At 33.4% G+C, this 27991-nt stretch overlaps 1 protein-coding gene and 1 pseudogene across 1 annotated transcript; both read right to left on the reverse strand.

The window, feature by feature from the left end:
• Positions 1–7817: 7817 nt before the first annotated feature.
• LOC147286177 (transcription factor MYB20-like) lies at positions 7818–9931 on the reverse strand. Its single transcript, XM_086242738.1, has 3 exons — positions 9613–9931; positions 8943–9072; positions 7818–8547 (listed from the first exon to the last, which is right to left on the reverse strand). The coding sequence occupies exons 1-3, from the start codon at positions 9743–9745 to the stop codon at positions 7932–7934; spliced, it is 879 nt and encodes a 292-aa protein (XP_086098864.1). The 5' UTR covers positions 9746–9931; the 3' UTR covers positions 7818–7931.
• Positions 9932–14530: 4599 nt separating this feature from the next.
• On the reverse strand, positions 14531–20969 carry LOC147286178 (protein ANTAGONIST OF LIKE HETEROCHROMATIN PROTEIN 1-like; annotated as a pseudogene).
• Positions 20970–27991: the final 7022 nt, after the last annotated feature.

Here is a 27991-nt window from a genome sequence, read left to right on the forward strand (position 1 = left end):
TATAAGTAAGAATGAATGAAAGTTTGAAAAACACCACAAAAAACGCCGTGTGAAACTTTTGAAATTGTTAACCTAAAGAATAAGTGAGGATGAAGGGAGTGTGAAGGTGAGTTGGGTGGTGGAATGCACAACGGAAATAGGGGTGAGGTGAAGGTGTTCTTGGTTAGTAAATATAACACGTAGCTTCTTTGGAAAGAAGTGGCAAATTTTCTCTTTTGACATTTGAAAACAAAAATAAAAAAAGGAAAATCTTAATATTCAACTTCATAAATTAATGGAAATTAATTACCAAAATAAGAAATAATAATACCTTAAAATAAGACATTAATTGACAACATTAAAATTTACTTTTTTTCAACTGAAAAAGGTAAAAGAGAAAATCACAAAATAAATTTTTGGGCTAATTACAAATAAGTCAATAAAAACATTTCAAAATTATAAATAGGTCGATGAACATTTTCCTAAATTCCAAAATAGCCATCATTGACTTATTTGTAATAAATGAAATTATGCATTTTATAAAAGATGACATAACAAAAACTACAAATTACAACCATTACCACTAACATCACTAAGTAACGTATGAAAATTTCAATAAATTACAAAAAGGTCAGTCAATGCTTACCCATCGATGATGTTAGCAATATATTCTAATTTTGAAAATTACAAAAAGGTTAACAAATAACCAGAAGTTGACACATGGTCAACAACAATTTTTGTTCCCTTTCTCCTTTTTTACCTACAGCAATGTGTAGCTTTTTTTTTTTTTTTCTCTTTCTCCTTTTTTTACCTATAGCAACGTGTAACTTTTTTTTTTTGACATTTCTCCTCTTTTTACTTGTAGGCTTGTAGCAACATGTAAGCATTTTTTTTTTTCCCATTTCTCCTCTTTTTTATTTGCAACAACGTGTAACATATTAGACACTGTGTGACAGTTACTGATTCAAAATCAATAATTGTATGATAGATACGTAAAATCAATATCTATAAAAACCTAAACAAATACTGTCACACAGATATTGAAACTGATAATGTCACACATATACTAAAACATATATTGTCACACATATACTGAAATAGATACTATCAATCTGTTTTAGTATCTGTGTGACAGTGTCTGTTTCAGTATCTATGTGACAATGGGCTGGGGCTCGCACCTATTGACCAAAACTTAATTATCAAAATTAAAATAATGGGCTGGGGGCAAAAGGGTAAAACAAACTAAAAAAAAAAAATCAGTAATGGGCTAGGGCCCACAGGGTTATTAACCAAGATGTAATTTTTCAAATTATATGATTGACTAAAATGGGATAGCAAATTAGGTTTTGACCTTTTTGTAATTTCCAAATTATTTAATGACTTATTTGTAATTTGCTATAAATTTTGCAGAAAATGAATAATTCTACGTGACAAATTCAAAAGTGAATGTATATCTAATTTCTCAAAGAAAAAATGGAGTAATATCAAATTGGGTCTACCGAAACGGATATATTTTTAATTAGGACTGTTAAACTTATATTTGCTATTGATGATCCATAAAAAACCAGAAGTAGTGGGCAAGTTATACGGTTGGACCCGTGTCATTGTTACTCGTACCCTACGGTTTTAACTTTCACGACAAACAATGTTTTGTATTCATTACCACGTAAAGGCATTGAATGTGTTATATATATGCTCGCATGTACGAATAAACGTACAGACAAATATTACAAACTTTGTTTTGGTCCATACTGCATATTAATTATACATCAAACAGCACTTTCCGACCTTGAATAAATAGTAATCTATATACCAAGGAAACACATCTTCTTCCTTAGGCTGACTTTGAGGCTTTTAGCTTTAGTTTAAGATTAATATGATCAATATGGATATTTAACAAAAAGTTGACACATGGCCAAAAAAACAAAAAGTTGACACAATTAAAACAAACTTTTTTGATTGACCAAGACATCGTCATGGCTTGTTCACATTTCTTTATAGCAAGTTTCCTAATCATGTAAACATCATAATTAATAACCATTCTTTAAAGCATGTTGCAGCATTAAGTACAATTTCCAGATGTTGAGCTAACGTATTGAGCATATATTAATAAGGGAGTGCTAGGGTGCCTCAAAAAATTGTGCCTCAACTATGCCTCAATGACATTAATCCATGTTAATTAAAGTAGTTAAATTTGTTAAATAAATCTCATAAATATTTGCTACATAAGCTTTTTTAAAGACTTGTCTACCCTTTTTGAAAATCTTACAAAATTAAAATTAAATTACAAAAGAATTAGATTTAAAGAAAATTCATCCCCAAATTAAAAAAACCTAAAGTAACGATATATCTTTGAAGACAAGAAACACACGACTTCATCACAGAGAAAAAGGGTTTATCAATTTCATCACTATAGGTTCGTATGAAGTTGAGCCCCAAAATTCTTCTATTGATTTCATCACTGCAGGTTCATGTAATTAAAGTTGAGCAAGTGTGAAGCGGAGCGAGATAATATAAATTAATAATATTCAATTTGGAGTACGTAGTTATTAATAATAAATTAATAAGATAAAATCTTAATAAAAGTAAGAATTACTGTCATTGGATTTAAAATGAGTAAGATAGTCCTTTAATAAAAATTATTTTAATTTGATATTGTATGTAAATAGTGATGTGTATAATTCATAAAAAATTAAATAGTGATGTGTCCAATTAATTTTGCCATATAGGGTTGAGGCACAATTTTTTGAGGCCCCAAATCTTTTCCCATATTAATAATTGAAACTCGTGCATAGATTAATTTTTTAACATAATATTTTTGGAATTGTAGGTCGACTGTCAACATATATAGAGATGTTAAGGAACTTTGTCACGTATTACGATTAAGGATTTAAAAATTTAGCGCTATGACTATCCGATCCTCATTTAATATCTTTTTTGTGTTGAATTGTGCTATGTATATAAAATCATAACAAAAATAGATGGTCCAAATTAGCTCTCCTTTTCCAAAGTTAAAAGTGTTTTAATGTATTACTTGAACTTAATTGTAATCTTCAAATTGTTTAGAACCATGGCATTACTATTATTAAAATTATATATATGAGCTATGTTTTTCATATTGTTGCACAAAATTAAAACTAAAAAGAATCACCAGCAGTTAACTGCGACTGGTTCGATCAGTGTTTTTATTTTGAGATTTAGAATTCGGATGGTCTACTTATTTTATTTATAATTTATTTGACTTTAATTTTTCAATAAAACCCCAAGGATTATTATATATTTTAAAATTTTATTATATATTGTAGCATAAATTATTTCATAATACATGGATGTGATTGAAAGTCAAGTAATTCGAAGAGATGTACGAATAAAATCCAGTATGAAAAAAAAGTCAAGAAATTTCCAGTATCTTTTCTTTTCTTGTTTTTTTAATTTGTTTTCACACTACTGAAAATTCGGAATATGAAAAGTTAGCCATCTCTTTCCATAGGTGGTGTTCAAGTCAAAAGATTATATATGGAGCCAACTCAACTATAGTATGTATTTACTATATATAATATATATTATAATATATATAACTCGTAAATGAGAATTGAGAAATATATAGTTTAAACTACTGTCATACGCAGGCTAATGGCAAGAGACAAGAAGGAAAAATAAAATCAGATTATGTATTTTGTAAACTTACTAAGTGTAATTCGTTTAATAGACTTCTTCTATTTCTATTCTCAAATCACAAATACAAACAAAACTAATTATTCAATCCAAATGAAAAACTTAAAAAAAAAATTGAATATGTGAAATTAAGGGAAAATTAATTAAAGAGAGAGAGAATTAAAGAAATTAAAATTAATTAAAGAGAGAGAGGCAGCAAATCAATTCTCATGGGCAGGAAAGTAAATTTGAAAAATAGATAACTGATCATTAGATTTAAGCCGAAACGATCTCAGTCATTCAGACCCAGAGATAAATTTTAAGATTTAAAAATCGTTCTATTTTATTAAATAGACTAGGGGAAACCCGTGCCACCATTGAAAGGGAAAATTAATTTACTTAATTAAAGGGAAATTAATTAAAAAAGTTGAATGTTAAGAGGAAATTAATTAAGGAGAGAGAGGCGGCAAACCAATTCTCATGGGCGGAAAGTAAATTTAGAAAATTGATAACAGACCATTGAATAAAAGCCGAAACGATCTCAGTCATTCAGGCCTAAAGATAAATTTTAAAATTCAAAAGTCGTTTTGTTTTATTATATAGATGTTTCATTTTTAAATATGTCTTCTTTTAACATTAGGGGGAAACAAAAAAAAAAAGCTCCAGCACATGCATATGATCTAAAGAGAGCAGTTTTGCTTACTTCCTTTAACTCAGGTGTATGCTCACCTCCCATCTAAAATTCTGCCATGTGTTTAAAAAATTAACCATGAGTTAATATATTGTATTTAATTATTTGTGATATTATAATGATGAGAGAGAAAAATAATTTGACAACTCTTTTTTACTTTTATCCTTATCTTTTATTACTCAACTTTTTTTACTTTTTTATTACCTATTAATTTTTATTTTCTCTTTTATTTAATTATTTCTAATAATTTTTGCTTCTTTTGTTTTTTTGCTCTTCTACAGTAGGCCTCTAGTATCTAAAAAACCACATGCATTTAATAATTTTTGCTTTTTTTTTTTGCTCTTTTCTAATAAGCCTCCAGTACCCAAAAAACCACATCCAATTTTTTTGGGTCAATTTCTCATGTATACACCTTTTATCTATTTTTTTAATTAATTAAAAAAATAATCCAACAACACCTTTTTTTTTTTTTTGCCTAAGAATTCTTCTTTCTTGTCTCATACATGACCTTTTCATATCAAACAAATTCTTAGATCAATTTAAGGTGTTGCAGCATTTGAAGAGAGAAGAATAGTTGCAACGACATAATTTTTTTTTTTTTTAACTCATGTAACTTTTTTATTGGATTTTCTATGTATGTAAATGAGTTGTTTTAGATTTTTGTTTGGCCAACATTTTAGATTAAACTTTGCAAATGAGTTTTTTGTTCGAATTGCAAATGTGTTGTTAGAATATTTTATTTTTTAATTAATTAAAAAAATAGATAAATGTGTATACAAGAGAAGACCCAAAAAAATGGATGTGATTTTTTGAGTACTAGAGGCGTACTGGAGAAGAGCAAAAAAACAAAAAAGTAAAAATTATTAGAAATAATTAAATAAAAGAGAAAAGAGAAATTAACAGGTGATAAAAAAAAGTTGAGTAATAAAAGATAAGGATAAAATAAGAAAAGAGTTGTCAAATTATTTTTCTCTCTCACCATTATAACATCATAAATAATTAAATACAATAGATTAACTCATGGTTAGTTTTTTAAACACGTGGCAGTATTTTAGATGGGAGGTGAGCATACACCTGAGTTAAAGGAGGTGAGCAAAACTGCTCTTTGATCTAAATGTCTGACTATTATGCAAAACAACATAAGAACGAAGGAAATTAAGAACTATTCCCACAAGAGCCAAGAAAAGAAATAGAATTACATTCCCCTCTTTGCTAATTAATATTCCTACCTCTTTTACAAATTTTGTAATGACAATTAAATCTTTTCTTTTGTAAAGTTATTTAAAACTAAAGAGGATAACAAAGATTAAAAAAATTAGGCTATCTTATTGCCAGCATCGACACATAGGATTGCCATGGTAGAAAGGTGAGTTGAGTAATCTTTTTATTTTATTTTTTTTTTGCAAAAAAACAAAAATGTGAGAAAAAAAAAGTGAATGTTTCTTCGTAAATAATAGAAAGGTAACTGAATTTTTTAATGCAAATATGAATTAAATACTGAATAGCAAAATTGTTTGAGCAAAATAGTACACAACTATTTTTTTGGTTGAGATTTTAGCTTAGAGCAAAATCTTTTAGACCGATTAGGCCAAAAATCTGGTACAAAGTGGAGATTAGGCCACAAACTTTTTGGTGTGACTGCCCCACAATTACAAATGTGCCTGTAAAATTCATAAAAGGTTAGGATTTATAAGGGTTTAAGGCTTCATGTTTAGGCCTGGAGGCTGAACGTACTCCTATAGTCTAGAGAGTAAGCACTAAAACTTAAACTTTAAGCCAAACTCAAAATACTAAGAAAACAACAAATGAGATAAGCTGCGTCTAGAACTCAATAAAAAAAAGTTGTGATTGCATGTCATGCAGTCAAAATTGATTTTGTACATAAGAAAAAAAATTTGTTTGGTCAATATATTCATCGGTGCGGCGATGTGTTGGCTTGGTAGGTCAACTAAAATAATATAATATTTTAGTATTTAAAGTGAAAGAAAGTTCTGATTTGGTATCTCAAGTCAACGACTTTAATTTCTAAAATATCACAATAACATGACACAATACAAAGTTGGTGGATTTAGGTTGATTATCAAATGACACACAGCCATTAAGACATGGCCTGGTGATACAAATAAGTAATAGGTCAAGTTAGTGGTTAAGCATGAATAACTTGTTTTAATATAATTATATGAAGAAAATAACTATTTTTCTCATCTCTTAATTTGTATAGTGTATGAATTAGCTTTTCTAAATTAGAAGATTATTTTTATGATTTTGCTAGTATCACGACCAAATAACTTTTTATTTTTTGATAAATGGATGAATGATATATCTGACTTAGAAATTAGGGGAACTTAATTTGAAGTTTTTAGCTCAAAAATATGTGAATCAATTCAAACATGATGTGATTAATGACTGACTTGAGTTAGTTTCGAGTTATTCAATATGGTTAATTAAATATAATAATAAAAGAGACATTATTATTTCAATTTTTATTTACTAAAATAACATGATTGTAAATAAATGAAATCTAAAACAAATTTAATTATAAAATAAATAAAATACTACCACAATAATTGAAATCTAGAAAGCATAAATATTAGTTGATACTTCTAATGAGTTAATTACACTTACACCCCATGAGGTTTATCGTCTTTTTACATATACCCTCAGGGTTTCAAAAATTACACATACACCTCCTGAAATTTCAAAACTATTACATATAACCCCCTACAAGAGAAAAAAATAAATAAACAAAAAAGAAAGTATTTGTATTGAGATTGGAACTTACACCTTGAGTAATCTTATTAGGTCATTTCACTCCTTAGCATGCCTTTTTGCATAATTTCTCATCATTTTTTGTCTCACTATAGGAAGTTATATGCAACAGTTTTGAAACTTTAGGGAGTGTGTGTAATTGTTGAAATCCTATAAAATATATGTGAAAAAATAATAAACCTCAAAGAGTGTAAGTTTAATTAACTCTACTTCTAATACTACTCAAATAAATATGTCAAGAGTTGTTGAGTACTGGTCCTTAATTGATGGGGGACAGGAAGAGGGGCAAATGCATACTGTGATATTTTAAATTTCTTCCCCGAACCTAGGAATTAGGAAGCTTCACAGAAGTTGGTGCGATTTGTGGACCAGCCTGTAGGCCAACATACCTATAGGGGTTTAGTAGCTTACCAATTTTTTTTGGTCAAAGTAGCTTACCAATTGTGCACTACATATGCATCCAACTCAATTGAGGACCATATATTAAAGAAAAAAAAAAAAAGAATCTCAATTCTGTACAGGTTAAACACTTTTTTTTTTTTTTTTGGCTAATGAATAAACATCTTAATTGTTCAGTGAATATGAAAAGGAATTTGGATCTTCATCCTCTGTGATGAATAAGATTTTAGTTGATGAGTTAAAAAGGACACTGGAGCCTACATTAAATACATTGAAACAAAAACCCAAATGCTTCCATTAAGACAGAAATTTAAAGAGTAAAAAATGCTATCCATATTCCTTTTTCTCTATTCTTTATTTATTTCACCATTCTCTTCAAAAAGTAACAAGCAAATTACAAATAAATCCAAGAGGAAAATTTTTCCTTTTTTCTTTTTCTTCACAAAAGCCCATATGCCCAACATTCTTGATCCCAACTGCTGAAGTCATCATCCCACAAGCCCAAGCTGTCATTGTTATTGAGGTTGTTTTTGCTGTATTCACAAGGCCACTCAAAATCTGGGAGATGAAAGTGTTCAAGAAAGTTGGATGAATTTGAAGAGGATGAAGATGAAGAAGTTGATGATGAAGCAGGAGGACAATTAGGAACAAGAATCTCATTGGGCTCAATCAGTGGAACTTCATCTGTACAGAACCCATTATTCAAGAGCTCCATTGTGTCAATTAATAATTCATCACCTGTCATGCTTTTGTGATGTTCATCTTCCTCTTTGGCCTCAGTGATGGTGGATGAGTACCCATCAATTGATGTCTCTGCCTCCTTGTTTTGATAGTCAATTTCTTCTTCTTGTTGTTGGTGTTGTTCTTGCTGGTTTTGGTTTTGTAATTGTTGCTGTTGTTGTTGGGCTTGGCTTTGATCATTGGCAATAGGAATTGGCTTGTGGTTGAGAGGATCAATTCCCATTTTTTTCAACTTCTTCTTGATGTGGGTGTTCCAGTGATTTTTTATCTCATTATCAGTTCTTCCAGGGAGATGAGAGGCAATCTTAGACCATCTGCACCAAAAAAAAAAAAAGAAGAATAAATTATCTTTTAATTATTTTAGCATCATAAAAGATGAAAGACTTTGTGAACAATAGAAAGGCCCAAGTAAACCATGCCCTACAAATTAAAAATCAGAAATAAAAAAACCCAGAAGGACAAGACTGCATATTCAGTACTATTTGAATATTCAAGGTTTACCAATTAATATACTGTTATATTATCTGAAAGTCAAAATAAAAAAAAACAACTTATAGGGGACTTGGTGTACAAGCCAGCTGGGAATTGAAGTCTCATTTCCCAGAAATGGTACAATCTGCTCGTCTACTTGCATGGTCTTCTCTTTTTAATTACTAAATTATATATTAAAAAAAAAAATCTGCAATTTTAGAAGTGAGAGAGTAGTAACCTGTTGCCAAGTTGGGCATGAAGATCAATGACCATTTTCTCTTCATATTCTGATAAAAGACCTCTCTTCAAGTCTGGCCTAAGATAGTTGGTCCATCTTAGCCTGCAACTTTTTCCACACCTTAATAATCCTGCAATGAGACCCACCCAACCACAATTATAATCAGTAAACTCATTATCATTCTCTTTCATTTAGACATTCAAATTCTAAAGTTTCATTTTTAATATTCACAATCTTGAAATTGATTAATTCATTTTGTTCTTCTGGGTCATGCCTCCTAAACTATTAAGCTCACTTTCCTTTCCCAGAGCACAATACAGAAAAATAAAATACAGAGCCACCTGTTTGATTTTTTTTTTTTATTCCTGAGAAGAATACACAAAAAAAAAAATGAAGAAAAAAGATTAAGACCCTCAAATAATGGATTAAAAACAAACCCCATTTCTGAAAATTTACAAGAAACTTGTCAAAGTTCTTGATTTTGAAAAGTAACAGAAACAAATTAAGCACAGCTCCCACCCCTCTCTGCCCTTTGAGGAAAGAAAAAACAAAAAAAATGACAGAATGGATCAAAGAGCACTCAAGTTTGCAGAAGCTCTCTCTCTCTCTCTAGAATGTAGGGGCATATATATATAAATTGCAAGTATATAGATGGTATGGCATGAGAGACCTGCAAGCTTGGGCACAGCTCTCCAGCAGCATTGGCCATTGGTGAGGATGAAGTTAATGAGCTTCTTGTCCTCTTCAGCTGTCCATGGCCCCTTCTTCAACCCAACTTTGTCACAGCATGGTTGCCTTCCCATTATTCCAAACACATCAAACCACCCCCAAATTTAGCTAATTAAGCTCACCCAAAACCACCACTTAATAATTAAGTCTTCAACTTATCAAGCTAGCTAGACAGACAGACAGACAGACTTGATAACAAGGTAGACTCATCCCACCACCCACCTATATTTATACACACCAACTACCCACATAAATCAAGCACCCAAAGACTTCCCTTATATGGACTTGGCTTGCCTCTGCTTTGCTGGTTCATCTTTTTTATTAATTATTAATTATTAATTTTTTTTTTCTTTTTTTCTTTTTGGGGGTATACTTTTCAGTTTCCTCTAACTGTGTACACGTGTTAACATGGTGGGCAACTCGTACACACGTGCGGCCGTCTTCATCAGATAGCTCTACCTCATCAACCTCTTTTGCTTGCATCTGAAGCGTGAGATACTCCACTACTCCATTCCCTCACACACCTCTGAAACTAAAACGACACCGCCCCAAATCTTCATCAACAAAATCTGGAAAAAATAATAAATGCTTTTCTACTTGTCATCATCCTCATTTACATTTACACTACAACAACTGTATGAATGTAATCTATTATGATGGCTCTTTAATTAGTCGTATATACCAAGCAAAAAGGTCCCTCCAATTTCTCTTAATTAATTGCCTTCATAAAAAAAAATAATAATAATAAAATATTTGCTCGGAAACAAATTTTTACCTCTGTGATCATCATTATGATAAGCAAGAGAAGTTGTCATGGGCCACCTCAATTGGTGTGATTGATAATTTTCAATTGTTGCACTCAGTTAAATATGGCATCTTTCAGATCATGGTCTGTGTGACTATACACACATATATTATATATAATTGACAAATTTTAATTGTAGTTATAATTGAGAATGCCTTTTAATTTTAATATAATACTCTTTGGTTAATTAATTATCAAGGAATACCATCATACCATACCAGAGTCTTTATATGTGGTGCACTATAAATTTATATATTTAGAAATCAGTATACGCCAAATATGGTCCACACACTTTTGTTTTAAGCTTAGCTTTCCATCTTTTACTCATAATCTTTTCCCGTTAATACAAAAAAATAAAATAAAATAAAATAAAAAATCAACAAAAGGACTGGAATAATATAGCATCTAACTGGTTTTATTTTATGGTCCTCTACTGGAAATAGCGTCACACCATAATTAGTAAAGAAAGAGTTTCTTCAAATATATGGTCCCTTTTTGTAGGTCATTATTGGAAAAATAAGATGTTTCTGAAAAAGTTTAAAAAATAATTATTTTACATTTATTTCCTAATTTGGAGGTAGATTTGAATTTAGGACATGTTTGGATCTTGTATAAACCATGCCACGTGGCAATCATCCACATGAGCTTGAAAGAATGGCCCAATTCCCAAAAGATTTGATTTAAATGAAGTTGGGCTATTCGGAATATTCTCGGCCCATACAAGCAATCAAAGTTCAAGTTTAAAAACAAAGGCCTTGTTTGGACAATATGACAGGACTACACAGGACAACAAGATTGTGTAAAATAGACAGGACAAGTCCGGTCCCAAATTTGGTGCAGCACATGACTGGACTGGACTGGACTGGTTGTGAACATCATAGAACATAGGGCTGGGTTGGTTTGACCGAAAAATCGAGACCGTACCTGAAACCGTTTCAACCGATGCCAAAAATAACCGTACTGGAAAAAAATCGTACCGAGATATCGGTTTGCCAATCGAACCGGTATGTTCGGTTCCGGTTTAAGTTCTCAGATCTTAGAACCGTCGGTTTACCGAACCGAACCGAATATATATAACATTTAATTTAAATATTAAATTTTATACATTTTTATACCCTAAAATACCTTTCTATAATACATTTATATACATTTCTATAATTTATATAAAAAATATATAAATTTATAAACCCTAAACCCTTTCTATACCCTAAACCCCATAATTAATAATTTATATAATAAATTTCTATATAAAAACTAATTAAAAATACCTTAAACTAATATTATACTATATCCTAAACAATTTATACCATATAACTATAAATTGAATACTAAACTCTATATCCTATTCCTATATCCCATACCCTAGACCCTATTGTGTATTTTAAAATTTTTAAATCATATATCTTATAAGGCTTATTATATCTATACCGATATAATTAATAATAATTCAATAATTTATAGTTGGTATATAGCTAATAACTATAGTCTATAGAAATGTTTAGTATGGTGTAATATGATAATAGTCTATAACTAATAATTATAGTCTATATAAATGTTTAGGGTATAGAATGTATTATATAAAGTATGTTTTATGTAAATTATAAAACATATGTAATACAAAATAAAAAATCCAAACCTTAAACCCCACCCAAACCCCAAACCAAACCCTAAAATACCCTAATGTATAAATTTAATGTATAATATTAGAATATGGTATATCACTATATGTTATACCCTATATACCCTAAGGTTTAGGATATGGTATAATATTAAGATTTAGGGTATTTTAATTAGTTTTTATATAGAAATGTATTTTATAAATGAAAAAATTTATAATTTATAAATTTATAAATTAGATGTTTTATATAAATTATAAAAATGTATTATATAAAAAGATATTTTAGGGTATAAAAATGTATTTTATATATAAATATATTTAGTAAAAACTCCAAACCCTAACCCCAAACCCCAAACCCCAAAACACTAAACCCCCAAAATCAGAAATTAACTCTATTTCTCTCCATGGCTTAAAAAAAAAAATCTCAATATCTCTTATTTATCTTTCCTCTCCCTCGATGCTCTCAAGTCTCATCTCTCTCATCCCTCTGTACTCACGCCGAGCATTGACAGGCAAAATTGCCGTCGTCCGGCCTTGGGGTGGCGACGGGACCACCCTAGAAAATCTTCCCCTTGTCTTCGCTTTCTCCCCCTATCCTCAAATCACCCAAAGATTCTGAAAACCCAAAACCCAGTCAAGGCCGGTCATCTTCTCCGACAAACTCTGCGATTCCGGCGTCGTCGTGACTCGTGGTTGGTACCCAGAGCCTCCTCTCGTCGACTTGAGTCTTTCGGTGTATTTGGATTGTTCGTCCGACCACCGTAGGTGGCAGATCGAAGGCTTAAAAGGTTGCTAGTTTCCCTGCCAATTTTCCGGCGTACTGGTATGTTCTTGATCCTCTCATCAGACCACCGCTCAACCCACCACCATTTCGGTTAAATGCCCATACCGAGCCGAGCCGAGCCGAAATGCCGGTCCAACCGAGTGCCGGTTTACCGACATTCCGGTACCGGTCTCGGTAACCAAAATGGCCAACCGAGGGGGGTTCGGTCGGTACACGGTTTGAGGTTTTCGGTTCGGTAACCGTACCGAACCCACCCCTAATAGAACATCACATCCCAACTCATGGAAATGGTTTAGAAGTCCAATTAAAAATGAATGGTTGTGAACATATGCTCCATTAACATGGCAAAAAGTTTTATCTAATAATAAACAAGTTGGTTGACATATGACTTACTTATTTTTCTGATTCCTCTCTTTTTTCAATTTTGCAGACAATTAAATTTAGTTACTAGCTAGTTTGACCTTTAACTGGTTGTTCATTACCGATAGAAATTTTTGCCATCCCCATTTGATGATCTCTAAGCCTTTCATGCAGTGGATTTGTATGGGCAAGATAGAGCACAGTAATTACACCAGTAGTTGTTTCTAAAAATTACACCAGTGTTTCTGAAATCTACTGCAGCAAACACAAGCTATTTCATATAATACACATGAAACTTCACACTCAAGAGCTAATAAAAGTTGGACTTGCTCAAAGCTTTTATTAATTAAATCCACATTGCTGCTCCATATATCATAAGAAGAAACACTTGACCAAAATAAATAATAAAAACAAACAATAGAAGAGAATGACCGACTCTCTTCTCATATGGTAATTTCAACATTAAGCAGCTGAAGGGAAATTTTTTACCTTAATACATATTGCTTTTGCGCAAATTGCAAAATCAATATGAGAAATGGCACATATGAGTAAGAAATAATAATCCATGATGAACAATGGAAAGAATAGACAATTGAAAAACCTTAAAATAAAAAGCGTACAAATTTTATCTAAAGGTAAAAGTAAAACCTGAATCTTGCTTAACCAACTTTGAACCAGGCACACAAGTACTCCGTCTGTCACTGCTATGAAGTGATTTATCTATAATCTCATCAGGGATCTGCAATTAGACCAAAAAAAAAAAAATGGCTTCGTTTACAGAAGAACAAAAATAATGAAGTTAATATAATTCTCAAGGCATTTAATATTTTAAGTCATATGAAACTTCACACTCAAGAGCTAGCAAGCTAGGAACTCTCATCGAAAGTAACTACATTGGAAATTAAACATTCAACTCAACTGAAACTTGATTTTCTAAACAAGGCCATGAAGAAGGCAAAAAATAAAAAATAAAAAATGTACAACTAGCAGAGGCCCAAAATCAGAGCAATGATATGATAAAACACAGACAAATGGCTCTGTCTGAATAGCAAAACCAAACAAGAACATCAACTGCACCTGCAAAACATATATCAAATACATGTAATCCAACTCTAATCAATAATGTGCTTCCATTTATTATTATTATTTTTTTTAAAATGGTACAATGACAGTGTCCAAATCCAAAAAAAAAAGGAAGAAAGCCAGCAAAAAAAGCTAAACTAGCCCACAAATAAAAGAAATCCAAACTCAGATTACATTCACCATAACTCAAATGTTCAAATACACGAATCTTATGTTGCTCTATTTCACCTCCACTCATCAAACATTTGAATGGATAGATTATCCCTCCAAGCAGACCATTGATTGGACGATTCAATGTTTTTGTTAGAAATTTAGAGGGTGTTTAGGACACTCGTAGCTAATGGCTTGTGTAAGCTTCTATTAGCTATCTATGCTTGATATGAGAAGTGTTTGAACTATAAAACAAAGTATCTTTTATTGATGAACAAAGGAGGATACAAGTGGAGATGTAGATGTCTAGGACAATAGGACTTTAGGACTAGTGGCTTTTAGTATTGCCTCTTGCTTGCCCTTAGATATGGGTACATCCTATATATATAGAGAGTAGATGAACCCTCTTGACTTCTCTAGAACATCTATTAGCCACATGCTACTAGTAGGTTCTAGAGTATACTACACTTTTAATTATATTCTAGTACATTCATATATAAGCTTAATATTCTAGACTCTTCTTTTATGTAGAATTATGTAGACTTCTCTAGTTAAGATAGTTACTAATAGATTTATCTAGAATACTCTTTCTTCTTATCAAGCTATCTTCTAAACTTCTAGAATTATGTAGAACTATGTGAAATATTCTAGCTTTAATTTGTATGGGCTTTGAGGAAGTCTCTAGAATTTTGTAGTATTTTCCAATTATGTGCATTAATTTTCAACACTCCTCCTTAATGCACATTTGGGATACTCCAAGCATGCTTCGTAGCATTTCAAATCTTGGTCTTGGAAGTGCCTTGGTGAATATGTCTGCTATTTGCTCCTCCGTCTTGCAATACTTGAGTTCTATCTCCTTGTTTGCTGAGACTTCACGTAGAAAGTGATGCTTGATGGCAATATGTTTTGTCCTACCATGAAACACTGGATTTTTTGCCATCGCTATAGCAGACTTGTTGTCACAAAATATTTTAGTAGCTTCATTTTGTTGTTCTCCCATGTCTTCAAATATTCTTCTCAGCCATATAGCTTGGCATGCCGAACTTGACGCTGACACATACTCCGCTTCTGCTGATGATTGTGCCACTGTCTCTTGTTTTCTTGAAGACCATGAGAATATGCCAGACCCAATTGTGAATGCATAGCCTGATGTACTTTTGAAGTCGTCCGCTCCAGCCCAGTCGCTATCTGTGAATCCGAAGAGGCTTGTTTCTGTAGAAGGTCTATACCATATGCCATAGTCAATAGTTCCTTGCAAGTACCTTAATATTCTTTTTGCTGCTCCATAGTGTATCTGACTTGGAGTTTGCATAAACCTTGAAAGTAGGCTGGTCGCGTACATAATGTCTGGTCGAGTTGTTGTTAGATAAAGTAGGCTTCCAATGAGACTTCTGTACGTTGATGCCTCCGCTTTTCCGGATCCATCGTCATTTCTTAGCTTTTCATTGGTGATGAGCGGTGTAGCCACGGTCTTGCACCCAGACATCTTGAACTTCTTCAAGAGATTTTCAGTATACTTCTTTTGACATACGAAGATTCCATTTTCTTCTTGGCTTATCTCAATGCCAAGAAAATAGTGCAATTTACCGAGGTCACTCATCTCAAATGCCTTCATCATATCTTCTTTAAATTCTTGAATTAATTTTTCATTGTCTCCTGTATAGATAAGATCATCAACATATAAAGAGACAATAAGAATGGAGTTACCTTGAGTTTTGGTATAGAGTGTTGGCTCGCTTTTGCTTCTCTTGAATCCAGCATTGATGAAGTATTTGTCGATGCGGCTGTTCCACGCTCTTGGTGCTTGTTTAAGTCCATATAAGGCTTTCTTTAGTCTTAGGACTTTGTCTTCTCCTCCTTCCTCGATGAATCCTTGTGGTTGCTCCACATAGATTTCTTCTTCGAGCTCTCCATTTAGAAATGCTGATTTTACATCCAGTTGGTAGAGTTTCCACTTCTTTTGAGCTGCAAGAGCTATAAGTGCTCTTATTGTATCAAATCTTGCCACTGGCGCAAAAGTTTCATTATAGTCTATTCCTGGCTGTTGTGAGTAGCCTTTAGCTACTAATCTTGCTTTATGTTTTTGTATTGAGCCATCAGGATTAATTTTGGTCTTATAGACCCATTTCACGCCAATGATTTCTTTATTTGGTGGGCATTCTACAAGCTCCCATGTTTCATTTTTCTTAATTGTTTTAATTTCTTCTTCCATAGCCTTCCTCCATACTTCTTGTTTTACTGCAGCTTCAAAACTTTCAGGTTCTAAAGTTATGAAGTTGCATGTTTCATATATATCTCTAAGTGATTTTACTCTTCTAGGTGATGACTCAAAGGAAGATTCATCTTCTATTGATGGAGGAGTTAAAGAAGATGCAGGAGGCGTACCTGGCGTTTCTGAAATTTCTCTTTCATGTGCGTCTTCTTCAGGCTGTTGTGTTGGGGTTGTCTCTGGTTCTCCTGACAGGACATCACCTTTCTTCTCTATTTTTCCTTCATCCCAATTCGAAGATGCAGATTCATCAAACTCGACATCTCGGCTGATCACGAGCTTCTTAGTTCTTGGATTGTAGACTCGATAGCCTTTAGATTGAGAACTATATCCCATAAATATGCCAATTTCTGATTTTTCTTCTAGCTTATGTCTTTTTGGAGCTGGAATGTGCACATAGCATACACATCCAAAGACTTTGAGATGCTTTGCTGATGGCTTCTGGTTACTCCACGCCTCAATAGGAGTCTTGTCTTGTAGAGCTTTTGTTGGACATCTATTTAGCAAGTATACTGCTGTGTATACTGCTTCTGCCCAAAAAATCTTTGGTAGTCCTTTTTCAAATAGCATTGATCTAGCCATCTCCATTATAGTTCTATTTTTCCTTTCCGAGACTCCATTTTGTTCAGGAGCATAGCCCACTGTCAATTGGTGCTCTACTCCTTCATCTTCACAAAACTTGTTGAATTCTTTTGAGGTGTACTCTTTACCTCTATCGCTTCTAAGAGCTTTGATGTATTGGCCACTTTGTTTTTCGACATGAGCCTTGAACTTCTTAAAGACTTTGAAGACTTCTGATCTTTCACGTAGAAAATAAACCCATGTCATTCTAGAATAGTCATCAATGAAAAGAATGAAGTACCTGCTTTGATCGAGAGATGGGGTCCTCATTGGTCCACAGACGTCTGTATGCACGAGCTCCAACAAGGCTTTTGCTCTCCAAGCCTTTCCGGATGGAAATGCTTGTCGATGTTGTTTGCCAAGTTGACAGCCTTTGCAGACATCACCACTCTCCTTTATGCTTGGCAGATCTCTCATCATATTTTTCTGGTGAAGTAATTGTAGTCCATGAAAGTTGAAGTGGCCAAATCTTTTATGCCAAAGCCATGAATCTTCTAGTTCTACTTTCATGGCCATATTTTTGACATATTGCCAATGGATGGGAAAATTTCTATTTTCCATCCTTACTTTAGCTATAATATGATTTTTATCTTTTTTATCATATATTATGCAGGAGTCTCTAGAAAAGTGTAGAGAATATCCATTTTCAATCATTTGGCCAACACTCAATAGATTATGCTCCAAGCTAGGAACTAAAAGAACATCATGAATTAATTTAGTTCCTTTGTTTGTATGGATAGAGATCGTACCTTTTCCTTTTGTCTCCACCAGTGCGCTATTTCCCAATTTAACTTGGGATTTTATGGATGTATCTATTTCAGAGAAGATGCTTTCATCTCCTGTCATGTGGTTGCTGCAGCCACTGTCGATGTACCATTTCCTGTTGTTCACTTCAGTTGCTGCTTGACAAGCATAGAAAAGCTCTTCATCCTGCTCCTTTTCTTCTGTATAATTGGCTTGATAATTCTTCTTAAGCCGACAGTCTTTTTCCATATGTCCAAACTTTTTGCAGTTTCGACATTTTGGTTTTCCTCGAAACCAACAATCTTTTTCTAGGTGACTTGTCTTTTTACATGTTCCACATGGAGGGAAGTTTTTCTTCTCCTTGTTTTCATTTTTATTTTCCCAGTTATTGGGTTTATCTCCTCCTCTAGAATTTTCTTTTGATTTCCAGTTTCCTCTAGATTTCTGAGACCTTAAATTGACTTTTGACTGGAAGGCACTTTCTAGTGAACTTTCATTTCGCCTACTCAGTCTTTGTTCGTATGCTTCTAGAGAACCCATTAGTTCTGTCACTGAAAGAGCCGTTATATCTTTTGACTCTTCAATGGCAGTGACTATAGGGTCATACTTATCAGTAAGACTAATAAGTATTTTTTCTACAATTTTTGTATCAGTTATCATTTCACCATAAGCTCTCAATTGATTTACTATTTCTTTTACTTTGGAATAGTAATCTTTAGCGGTCTCAGAATCTTTCATTTTAAGATTTTCTAAATCTCTCCTTAGAGTTTGTAGTTTGACACTACGTACCTTTTCATTTCCTTGAAACTCTTCTTTCAAAGTATCCCAAGCCTCCTTTGAAGTTGTAGCTCCCATGATCCTTGGAAATATGGTGTCATCCAAAGCTTGTTGTAGAGCGTAAAGAGCCTTTGCGTCTCTCTGCTCGTCCTTCTTCGCCTGCTTTCGTTGCTCAGCGGTGGGTCTTTCTGGAACAGAGAACCCACTAGTAACAATGTCCCATAAGTCTTGAGACATAAAATAGGTTCTCATCTTGATGCTCCAAAAATCATAGTTTTCACCAGAGAATATTGGAAGAGGGACAGAGTTTTGGCTAGAGTTATTAGACATGGTGGTAAATTAGGATGACCCTACGCCCAATAAGAAAGCTCTGATACCACTGTTAGAAATTTAGAGGGTGTTTAGGACACTCGTAGCTAATGGCTTGTGTAAGCTTCTATTAGCTATCTATGCTTGATATGAGAAGTGTTTGAACTATAAAACAAAGTATCTTTTATTGATGAACAAAGGAGGATACAAGTGGAGATGTAGATGTCTAGGACAATAGGACTTTAGGACTAGTGGCTTTTAGTATTGCCTCTTGCTTGCCCTTAGATATGGGTACATCCTATATATATAGAGAGTAGATGAACCCTCTTGACTTCTCTAGAACATCTATTAGCCACATGCTACTAGTAGGTTCTAGAGTATACTACACTTTTAATTATATTCTAGTACATTCATATATAAGCTTAATATTCTATAGACTCTTCTTTTATGTAGAATTATGTAGACTTCTCTAGTTAAGATAGTTACTAATAGATTTATCTAGAATACTCTTTCTTCTTATCAAGCTATCTTCTAAACTTCTAGAATTATGTAGAACTATGTGAAATATTCTAGCTTTAATTTGTATGGGCTTTGAGGAAGTCTCTAGAATTTTGTAGTATTTTCCAATTATGTGCATTAATTTTCAACAGTTTTCAATATTTCCATGATCCTCAGTAATCTCATCGATGGTATCTTGATGGACTTCATGCTCTATTGGATCAAAAGACATCTCTCTTCTAATCAAGATTTGTAAAAGACAACAAGCAGTTATTATTCGACACTTCGAGTTTTTAGTGGATAGAATGACGGACTCCTTAAGATTGCCCAACTTATCTTAAGAAGTCCAAAACAATGTTCCACCACATTCTTTGCTGCTGAATGCTTCATGTTAAAGTATTCCTGATGATTCAAAGGCGTACATCCATCTCTCCATTCAAATAAGTGATATGTTGTTCCTCTATATGGTGCAAAAAACCCTTCACCGTTTGTGTAACTAGCATCCACAAGGTAAAAATAGCCTAAAAATATAAAGAAGTGAATTTTAAAAAATATAAACAATATACACCTAGATATGTGTTTTAGTCTTACCAGTTGGAACCCTTAACCCATGTGGCCTAGATATTGCATCTCAAAGTACTTGAGACTCTGATGCAGAACCCTCCCAATCCAGTAACACAAATCTGAACTTCATATCTCAAGAACAAACTCCTTAGACATTAGTAACAATTTTACCTTTTCTTGTTTGATATCTTGGCTTGTCAACCTCTGGTACATACAACTTAATATATGTCCTATCTAATGCTCCCAAACAATTCTATACAAACAAAATTACAAGGTTCAATTGGCATATCAACCACGTTCAAAAAACTAGTTAATTAATGTCTTAATACTAGTTTAGAAACATATATACCTTAAACCATTTCCACCTCTCATCAGTGCAATCATTGGGCACATGATCTGGCACTCTTAATAAGATTTCATGTAGCCTCAGAACCGCACTAAGAACCACATTGAAGTACCTACTAATTGTCTCTCCAGATTGCCCAAACCTATCATGAATTGTACTATTTTTTTACTTGATGAGCAAGTATATGTACGTAGGAACATACAAAGTTGCTCCTCGACAGGAACCGTACCATTCATCTTCAACCCTCTACTAGTGCGAAGTAATTCACATGTGTTTTCCTATCCATTCGGAGCTCATTTACACATGTTATATCATTATCCCCTATAAAACGATCTAGAACACTCAATCAAGTTTCATTCCTAACAAACATCGATTCTTAAGATAAAACTTTTCGTAGTACAATGTTATCTAAACTGGCTTTACTTAGTGCTCCTTCTCTCCTTAATTACGCACACCCAAGACCATCTTTAGCCCATTAACAAGATAAGAGGCCAAATAAACTTCTCCTACCACTAACTTATATATATTATATATGATTATTATTTGATAGACAGTGTTATTTGTCTTAACGTCGATGTGCCTGTGTCATGCTTAGACCTTATTTGTGGTCCTATACCTCGAAACAATTGATTGTGTTAAATGACAGCCAGACTAAACATATCCTTAATCCTTGATGAATCCTAAACACATTATCATGCAAGATCAAATTGGTTTACTCTAAGTTTGGATAAGGCTTTTGCAAGCTGCATAGAACTATCTTTTGTGTGCACCTTTATAATTCATTGCTTCATTTGCTTTTAATAAGGAGGAAACATAAAATAAATAAATAAATAAATAATTCAGCACATGGTAAACGAGAAAGATGATCCACCAAGAAATCTGTAACTACCCAAATATTCTTTTAGAAAGACCAACTGCCTAATTTTCATCTGTATTTTTTTGATAAAGCAAATAATTCACAAAATAATACTTATAAGAAGTAATGTTCTTGTTCTCAACAATTTGATTCTTTGTGATTCTCCAACACAATGAATGCTCACACTAAAACATACTTTACAGTCTTTACTGTAATTCAAAATTCACAACAATGCTTAAAGTTCCTAAAACTCAATTTCCACGAGCACTTAAAGGACACAATTTCGATATATTCGACACTTCATATCTAGCACCCCACTCCCCATTCAACTGAGTACGCAATCCTCAAACAACACAAACCAAACACCTTAACAAAAATGTCAATAGATATTACTCTTTTTATATCAGATTTGAAATCAACTTATATTCACTACAAAAAAAAAAAAAAAAAAAAAAAACCTTAGGCGATGAAGCATTTTCATCGCCCAAAATAAGATTTCGTCGCCTAAGGGTTTGGGTGATGAAATTGCTTCGTCATGAATTTTTTCGCCCAAAGATCGTCGCTCAAGAGCTTAGGCGACGAATATCATGAACGTCGCCTAAAGGTCACCTTTAGGTGACGTAAAGGTGACCTTTAGCGACGAAGACAAATGACGTCACCTCAATGCACTTTGGGGGACTAATATGGTTCATCGCCCAAAGAGCCTTTAGGCGACAACATCATAACTTTGTCGCCTAAAGTGACTTAAACCACTTTGGGGGACGAATATGGTTCGTCGCCCAAAGGGTCTTTAGGCGATGACATCATAACTTCGTCGCCTAAAGTCAAACCATATTCGTCACCCAAGGTTTTTTATTTTTTTTATTTTTTTTATCTATAGCTTTTTTATCCAAAAACTATATAACACAAAATTATTAATAAATTTATATTAACATAAATTAGCAAAAAAATCATAATTATATCCAAATTATATCCGTGCAAACGATAACTAATATATGACCATGGTGGTCAATCTAAGTCGTTGGCATCATCAGAATCTCGTCTTCGCGGCTGAGGCACGATAAACCCACGTAGGTACTGGGTCAACATCTGAGGCACCTGTGCCTGCATCTAACTCACATGTGCCTCGCAAGTCTTTCTCTCAGAATCTAGTTGATACTGCATCTACTCCAATCGAGAGGTCATATCAGCGATGGCTGGAGATGGTTAAGAAGAAGACGAGAAGGGGGTACTGACGTCACAAATCATCTCATATCTCATGCCGCGTATCTCCATACCAGGCTTAACACCAAGTGTGTCCATTCGAATACGAAGGCCGGCATTGGGATCAGGTTGGATCGACTCCAACAGAGTGTCAGGAGGGAGCTGGCTGGCTGCGTCATCTAAACCTCACTTTCTTGACCAACATCGCAGCCTTCAAAACAAAATACATAAGTTAGAAATTAAGAAATTAAATATAAATATAAAAAATTGTTAAAAAAATTAAAAGATAAAAAAACTAACATGCATTGCCCTAGCTGCATCATTGTCCCCATAACTACAATAGACATCCTCGTAGGTGTCCATCTCTGAGAATTGCGAACCTGCCTGAACAAAAAAATAATGTTGTCAAAGATTAACAATACTAACAAATATATATGTATTAAATTAAATTAAAGAACGATGTACCCGATGTCGCTCCTCCAACCGGTATGTGATGGACCTCGAACCACCATGATGTTCAATCCTTGACGACGCTTTCCGGTTTTTCACATTGGCGAATGACTTCTTCTGTTAAATATTAGATAAATTGTAAATGTGTTAGTGCATATAAAATAAAGGAATGAAATAATAAAATAAAATAATATTTTGCAGTCTTCAAATGATATAACATACCAAAAACGTAGGAGTCTCGAACTCCGTGCACATAATATTGCCATTGCTCAAGCCGATCTAGCATCTCCTCAAGGGGGTTGACCAATGCCTCAACTGAAGATGCCCACCTCTTGCAGTGTATGTTGGAAATTTCATATTAATATATGAAATTTAATATGAATAAGAAAATTGCAATGATCTCATTTCAAAGGAAAGGGTATGTTTCTTTTGAATAACATACCTAAAAGATGCCAATTGCATCACTTGGTGAAGAGACATCATTGCATACCCAATCCATATGTATGAGAAATGTATTGTTTGTAAATGTTGTGTCTGTTAAATTTAAAAGGTACAATTTAACAGGAATAACTTTTCTTAAGTGACACTTTGTCTTCTATATAAAGGTCACAAGGTCATTGTCATTATATCTTGAGTCTTGTACCCTCCTCCATGTTAAGAGTGTTTCTAGTACACTTTCCATGTTTTTTTTTTATAGAGTCAATTTCTAGTGAGAGTTCAAACACTATCTTGGTTCGCTGGAGTCTTGTGATTTGAAGTGCTACTATCACAAGAACGTGGTCGTTGTATCCTGGGAGACGAGCGTCGATTGACCGTAGCACTAGTGGGCGGGCGTAATTCGTCTTGAGGACATAGTGTCAAACACTAGCCTCGACCAAATTTAGAGGTTCTTCTAACCTTTTTCTTCTTTTATTTTATTTTGATTGTGGTCTTAAGTTTGCATTAAATTTTATATTTAATGTGTACTATTTTATTATTAAATAAATATAGCAATGAAACCCAATTATTTCCAACAACCTCAAGACAAATTATCTGGTTTAATTGCTTTACTATGTTATAATGTTTTATGAAAGTTTGATTTCTTATGTGGTTATTAGTATTTGTGGCGGATTGCTTTGTCTATATATAAGAACCAAATTCATGGGCTAGTGTGCGTTGCATTCATCTTTTGAATTTGGGAACCAGGTGAGTAAGTCAAACTTCTGTTTTGATTGTTTTAATTTTCAAATGAGGCATTGTCTACATCTGTGTATAAAAATATAACTACAAGTTAGTTTAATCATTGTTGGCAATTGAATTTTTGAAGGTCTTACTGTTATTCTTTATTTGCCTATTTTACATTTTACAATGATGCTCTTGTGGTAGTAATATATTTCTTTCCATCTTGCCTAGCGATGATGATCTATTGATATATTAATTAGTTCATGTTTGCTATATATGCTTCATGGTACATAGGCATTGTTTTATATTTGAGTAAGAGGGTAATGTTTATATATGTATATGTATGTATTGGTGTTCTGCAATGCCTTTTTTTCATACATATATGATGATGCCTAGTGCGATTGTGGATTATCTTCTTTAGTCTTATATATGTGAATTCTGGCTGATTTCTTGTTTCACAATGGTCACATGGTTAATTGTAACTTTTCAGTTTTCATGAATAACTGCTTATGATGAACACATACACCAAAGTATTAATGTTCTAGCTTGCACAGCCAATTGAATTTAGGCACTGCATGTTTACCAATATTTTTTAAAATTTATGTTTCTGTCTGAAATTATTTGTACAATTTGCGTGCCCTCTATATGGCCATGGGACATCTTGTATCTACTGGGGACTGACAATTTCAGACATTACACAATTAGTTGTTGTTCCCTTGAGCAATGTTCGTGGGATTGATTGAGGAGGCCATTAATTTGTTTTACCACTTGCAGTGTAATAAAGGGTTAACCAATTTAATTAAATTGATTGAATTTCCTTTAATTAAACTTATGGTTTGCTGCCCATTTGAATGCATGCAGTTCTGCAAGTTAAAGGAAAAAAAAAAAGGGGCTAATTTCGAAGTCCTTTGAACGGCATGATCTTCATGTACATGCAAAGTGTACATCATTATGTTTGAAAGTGGAAACATGTAAATGATGCATTTCATATACATGTTTATTTCTTAATTTATATAATAAGATATATATATTCACATGTTGTGGAATATGTATGAGATATAAAACCAACATTTTCCTGGGTAATACAAGTTATGGAAGACATTCCGCATGATTAGATCTGTATTGTATTTACTAATGGATTTTGGTCATACACTCTTATATGACAGAAATGCCTTATTTCACAACAAGAGAGCGAGTAGAACTATGTCAATTATCCATAAAGAGTCTTGCCTCCATTCATGTTAGTCGTTGTAAGAATTGAAGTCCAAAAAGTTCAATGAACTTATATTGGCAGCGAATTATGGAAACAAAGGGTACGTCGTGTTAGCCATTGTTGATGAGCGATCTCGCCTATGATTTACGAAGGTTATGTAATTGATATATTACAGAAGGTCATCACAGGCATAATAAATTTTTAAAGAGAAAGCATTTTGAGTGAGGATAGAGCCAACCATAATAACTCTGAAAGTTCGAAGGAAATGCCAAGAAATGCTTCTCAAAGCCTAAGAGGTGACTAAGAATGGAAGTTTCAATTCCTACTTCTTTATGAAGAATGTTTTAGCACCCACTGTGAGAAAATATATTGTGGGGTGGCTCAGTTTATAACATTCTTAAGAAGATAGGGAAATTCTTAGCCTTCTTACAAATATCTCAAAATGTGGGGGTGTCTAGCAAAGTGGACACAATTGATGAATCTTTAAACATATATGTGACGTCAAGGACTTATTGGAGAACAACTACTCTCGAATGGAATTTATTTCCATAAATGAATTGTATTCTTGTGCGCGCGCGTATAGTCAACCTAGTGTGGATCCAACAATGAAAGATTGATTAGAGAGTAAGTTGATTATCGAGAGGAATGAGTTAAAGCCATAGTGGAAACCCAACCTAGTTGACTGGAGATCCCAAGATCTTGGTTCAAAAGAGAAAACTAAATTATGGTATACGCTGTGCTAGCACTGCGGAGATAAAATCTCCTTCCCATTCTTATTGTAAAAAGAAGCAGTGTTTCCTGAAATGTGATTAGGCTAAGCTATGCTTTTAATGATCCTATATCTTGGATTATCTAAGTGGAGTATGACATGATACTCCTTATAGGCAGTCACCTATATGAGTGTGAAATGTGGCCGTTTCTATGAGAATTTTATTGAAGGGCTGATTCTCTAGAGCACTCATGAAACCAGGATTTGTTCAGGGCCGAAATGAACACAACTGTTAGAACCAAATGTGTTTGGAAGGGTACTGTATGAGTATTATTGTCTTTACACCTACGGTTGAACAGTTCAAGAAGTTACATTCACTGATTAGCCAAGTAAATCCGATTGTACTTCACTATGGAAGGTTCAAGGCCAAAAGCTACCTATCCTAACGCGGTATCTTTCCTTAATTGAACTCTCTCATGTGTTTATGTTTCTGTCTTTGTGTATTTTTGTTCAATTTTCCATTCATGTGGGGGATTATTGGAAATTTTATATATTAATATATGAAATTTAATATGAATAAGAAAATTGCAATGATCTTATTTCAAAGGAAAGGGTATGTTTCTTTTGAATAACATACCTAAAAGATGCCAATTGCATCACTTGGTGAAGAGACATCATTGCATACCCAATCCATATGTATAAGAAATGTATTGTTTGTAAATGTTGTGTCTGTTAAATTTAAAAGGTACAATTTAACAGGTGTAACTTTCTTAAGTGGCACTTTGTCTTCTATATAAAGGCCACAAGGTCATTGTCATTATATCTTGAGTCTTGTACCCTCCTCCATGTTAAGAGTGTTTCTAGTACACTTTCCATGTTTTTTTTTATAGAGTCAATTTCTAGTGAGAGTTCAAACACGTACTATCTTGGTTCGCTGGAGTCTTGTGATTTGAAGTGCTACTATCACAAGAACGTGGTCGTTGTATCCTGGGAGATGAGCGTCAATTGACCGTAACACTAGTGGGCGGGCGTAATTCGTCTTGAGGACATAGTGTCAAACACATGTGATTAGGCTAAGCTATGCTTTTAATGATCCTATATCTTGGATTATCTAAGTGGAGTATGACATGATACTCCTTATAGGCAGTCACCTATATGAGTGTGAAATGTGGCCGTTTCTATGAGAATTTTATTGAAGGGCTGATTCTCTAGAGCACTCATGAAACCAGGATTTGTTCAGGGCCGAAATGAACACAACTGTTAGAACCAAATGTGTTTGGAAGGGTACTGTATGAGTATTATTGTCTTTACACCTACGGTTGAACAGTTCAAGAAGTTACATTCACTGATTAGCCAAGTAAATCCGATTGTACTTCACTATGGAAGGTTCAAGGCCAAAAGCTACCTATCCTAACGCGGTATCTTTCCTTAATTGAACTCTCTCATGTGTTTATGTTTCTGTCTTTGTTCTTGCCGCTTTGTTTATTTGCATTTCTAGAATATCTAAAATAGCCTCAAATATGTATGTGCTCATACATGCGCACAACATCAGTTGATGTTCATGAGATTAATTTTGCTTATCAATATGATGTTAATGGACTTCCATTTGGGAAGATATTTGACGGATTTAAAGTTTTTGTTCCATATTCCATTTCATTGGCTTTAGTAAATGAAGCCAAGTATCCAGTTATGATTGAACCATGTCCTTTTTTGTTTTTTTGTTTTTCTCTCTCTCTCTCTCTCTCTCTCTCTCTCTCTCTCTCTCTCTTGCAGCACATATTAGAACCTAATCTAGTCAAG

Source organism: Dryas octopetala, chromosome 4 (assembly GCF_963921425.1).
Source record: "Dryas octopetala chromosome 4, drDryOcto1.1, whole genome shotgun sequence".
Taxonomy (NCBI): Eukaryota; Viridiplantae; Streptophyta; class Magnoliopsida; order Rosales; family Rosaceae; genus Dryas; species Dryas octopetala.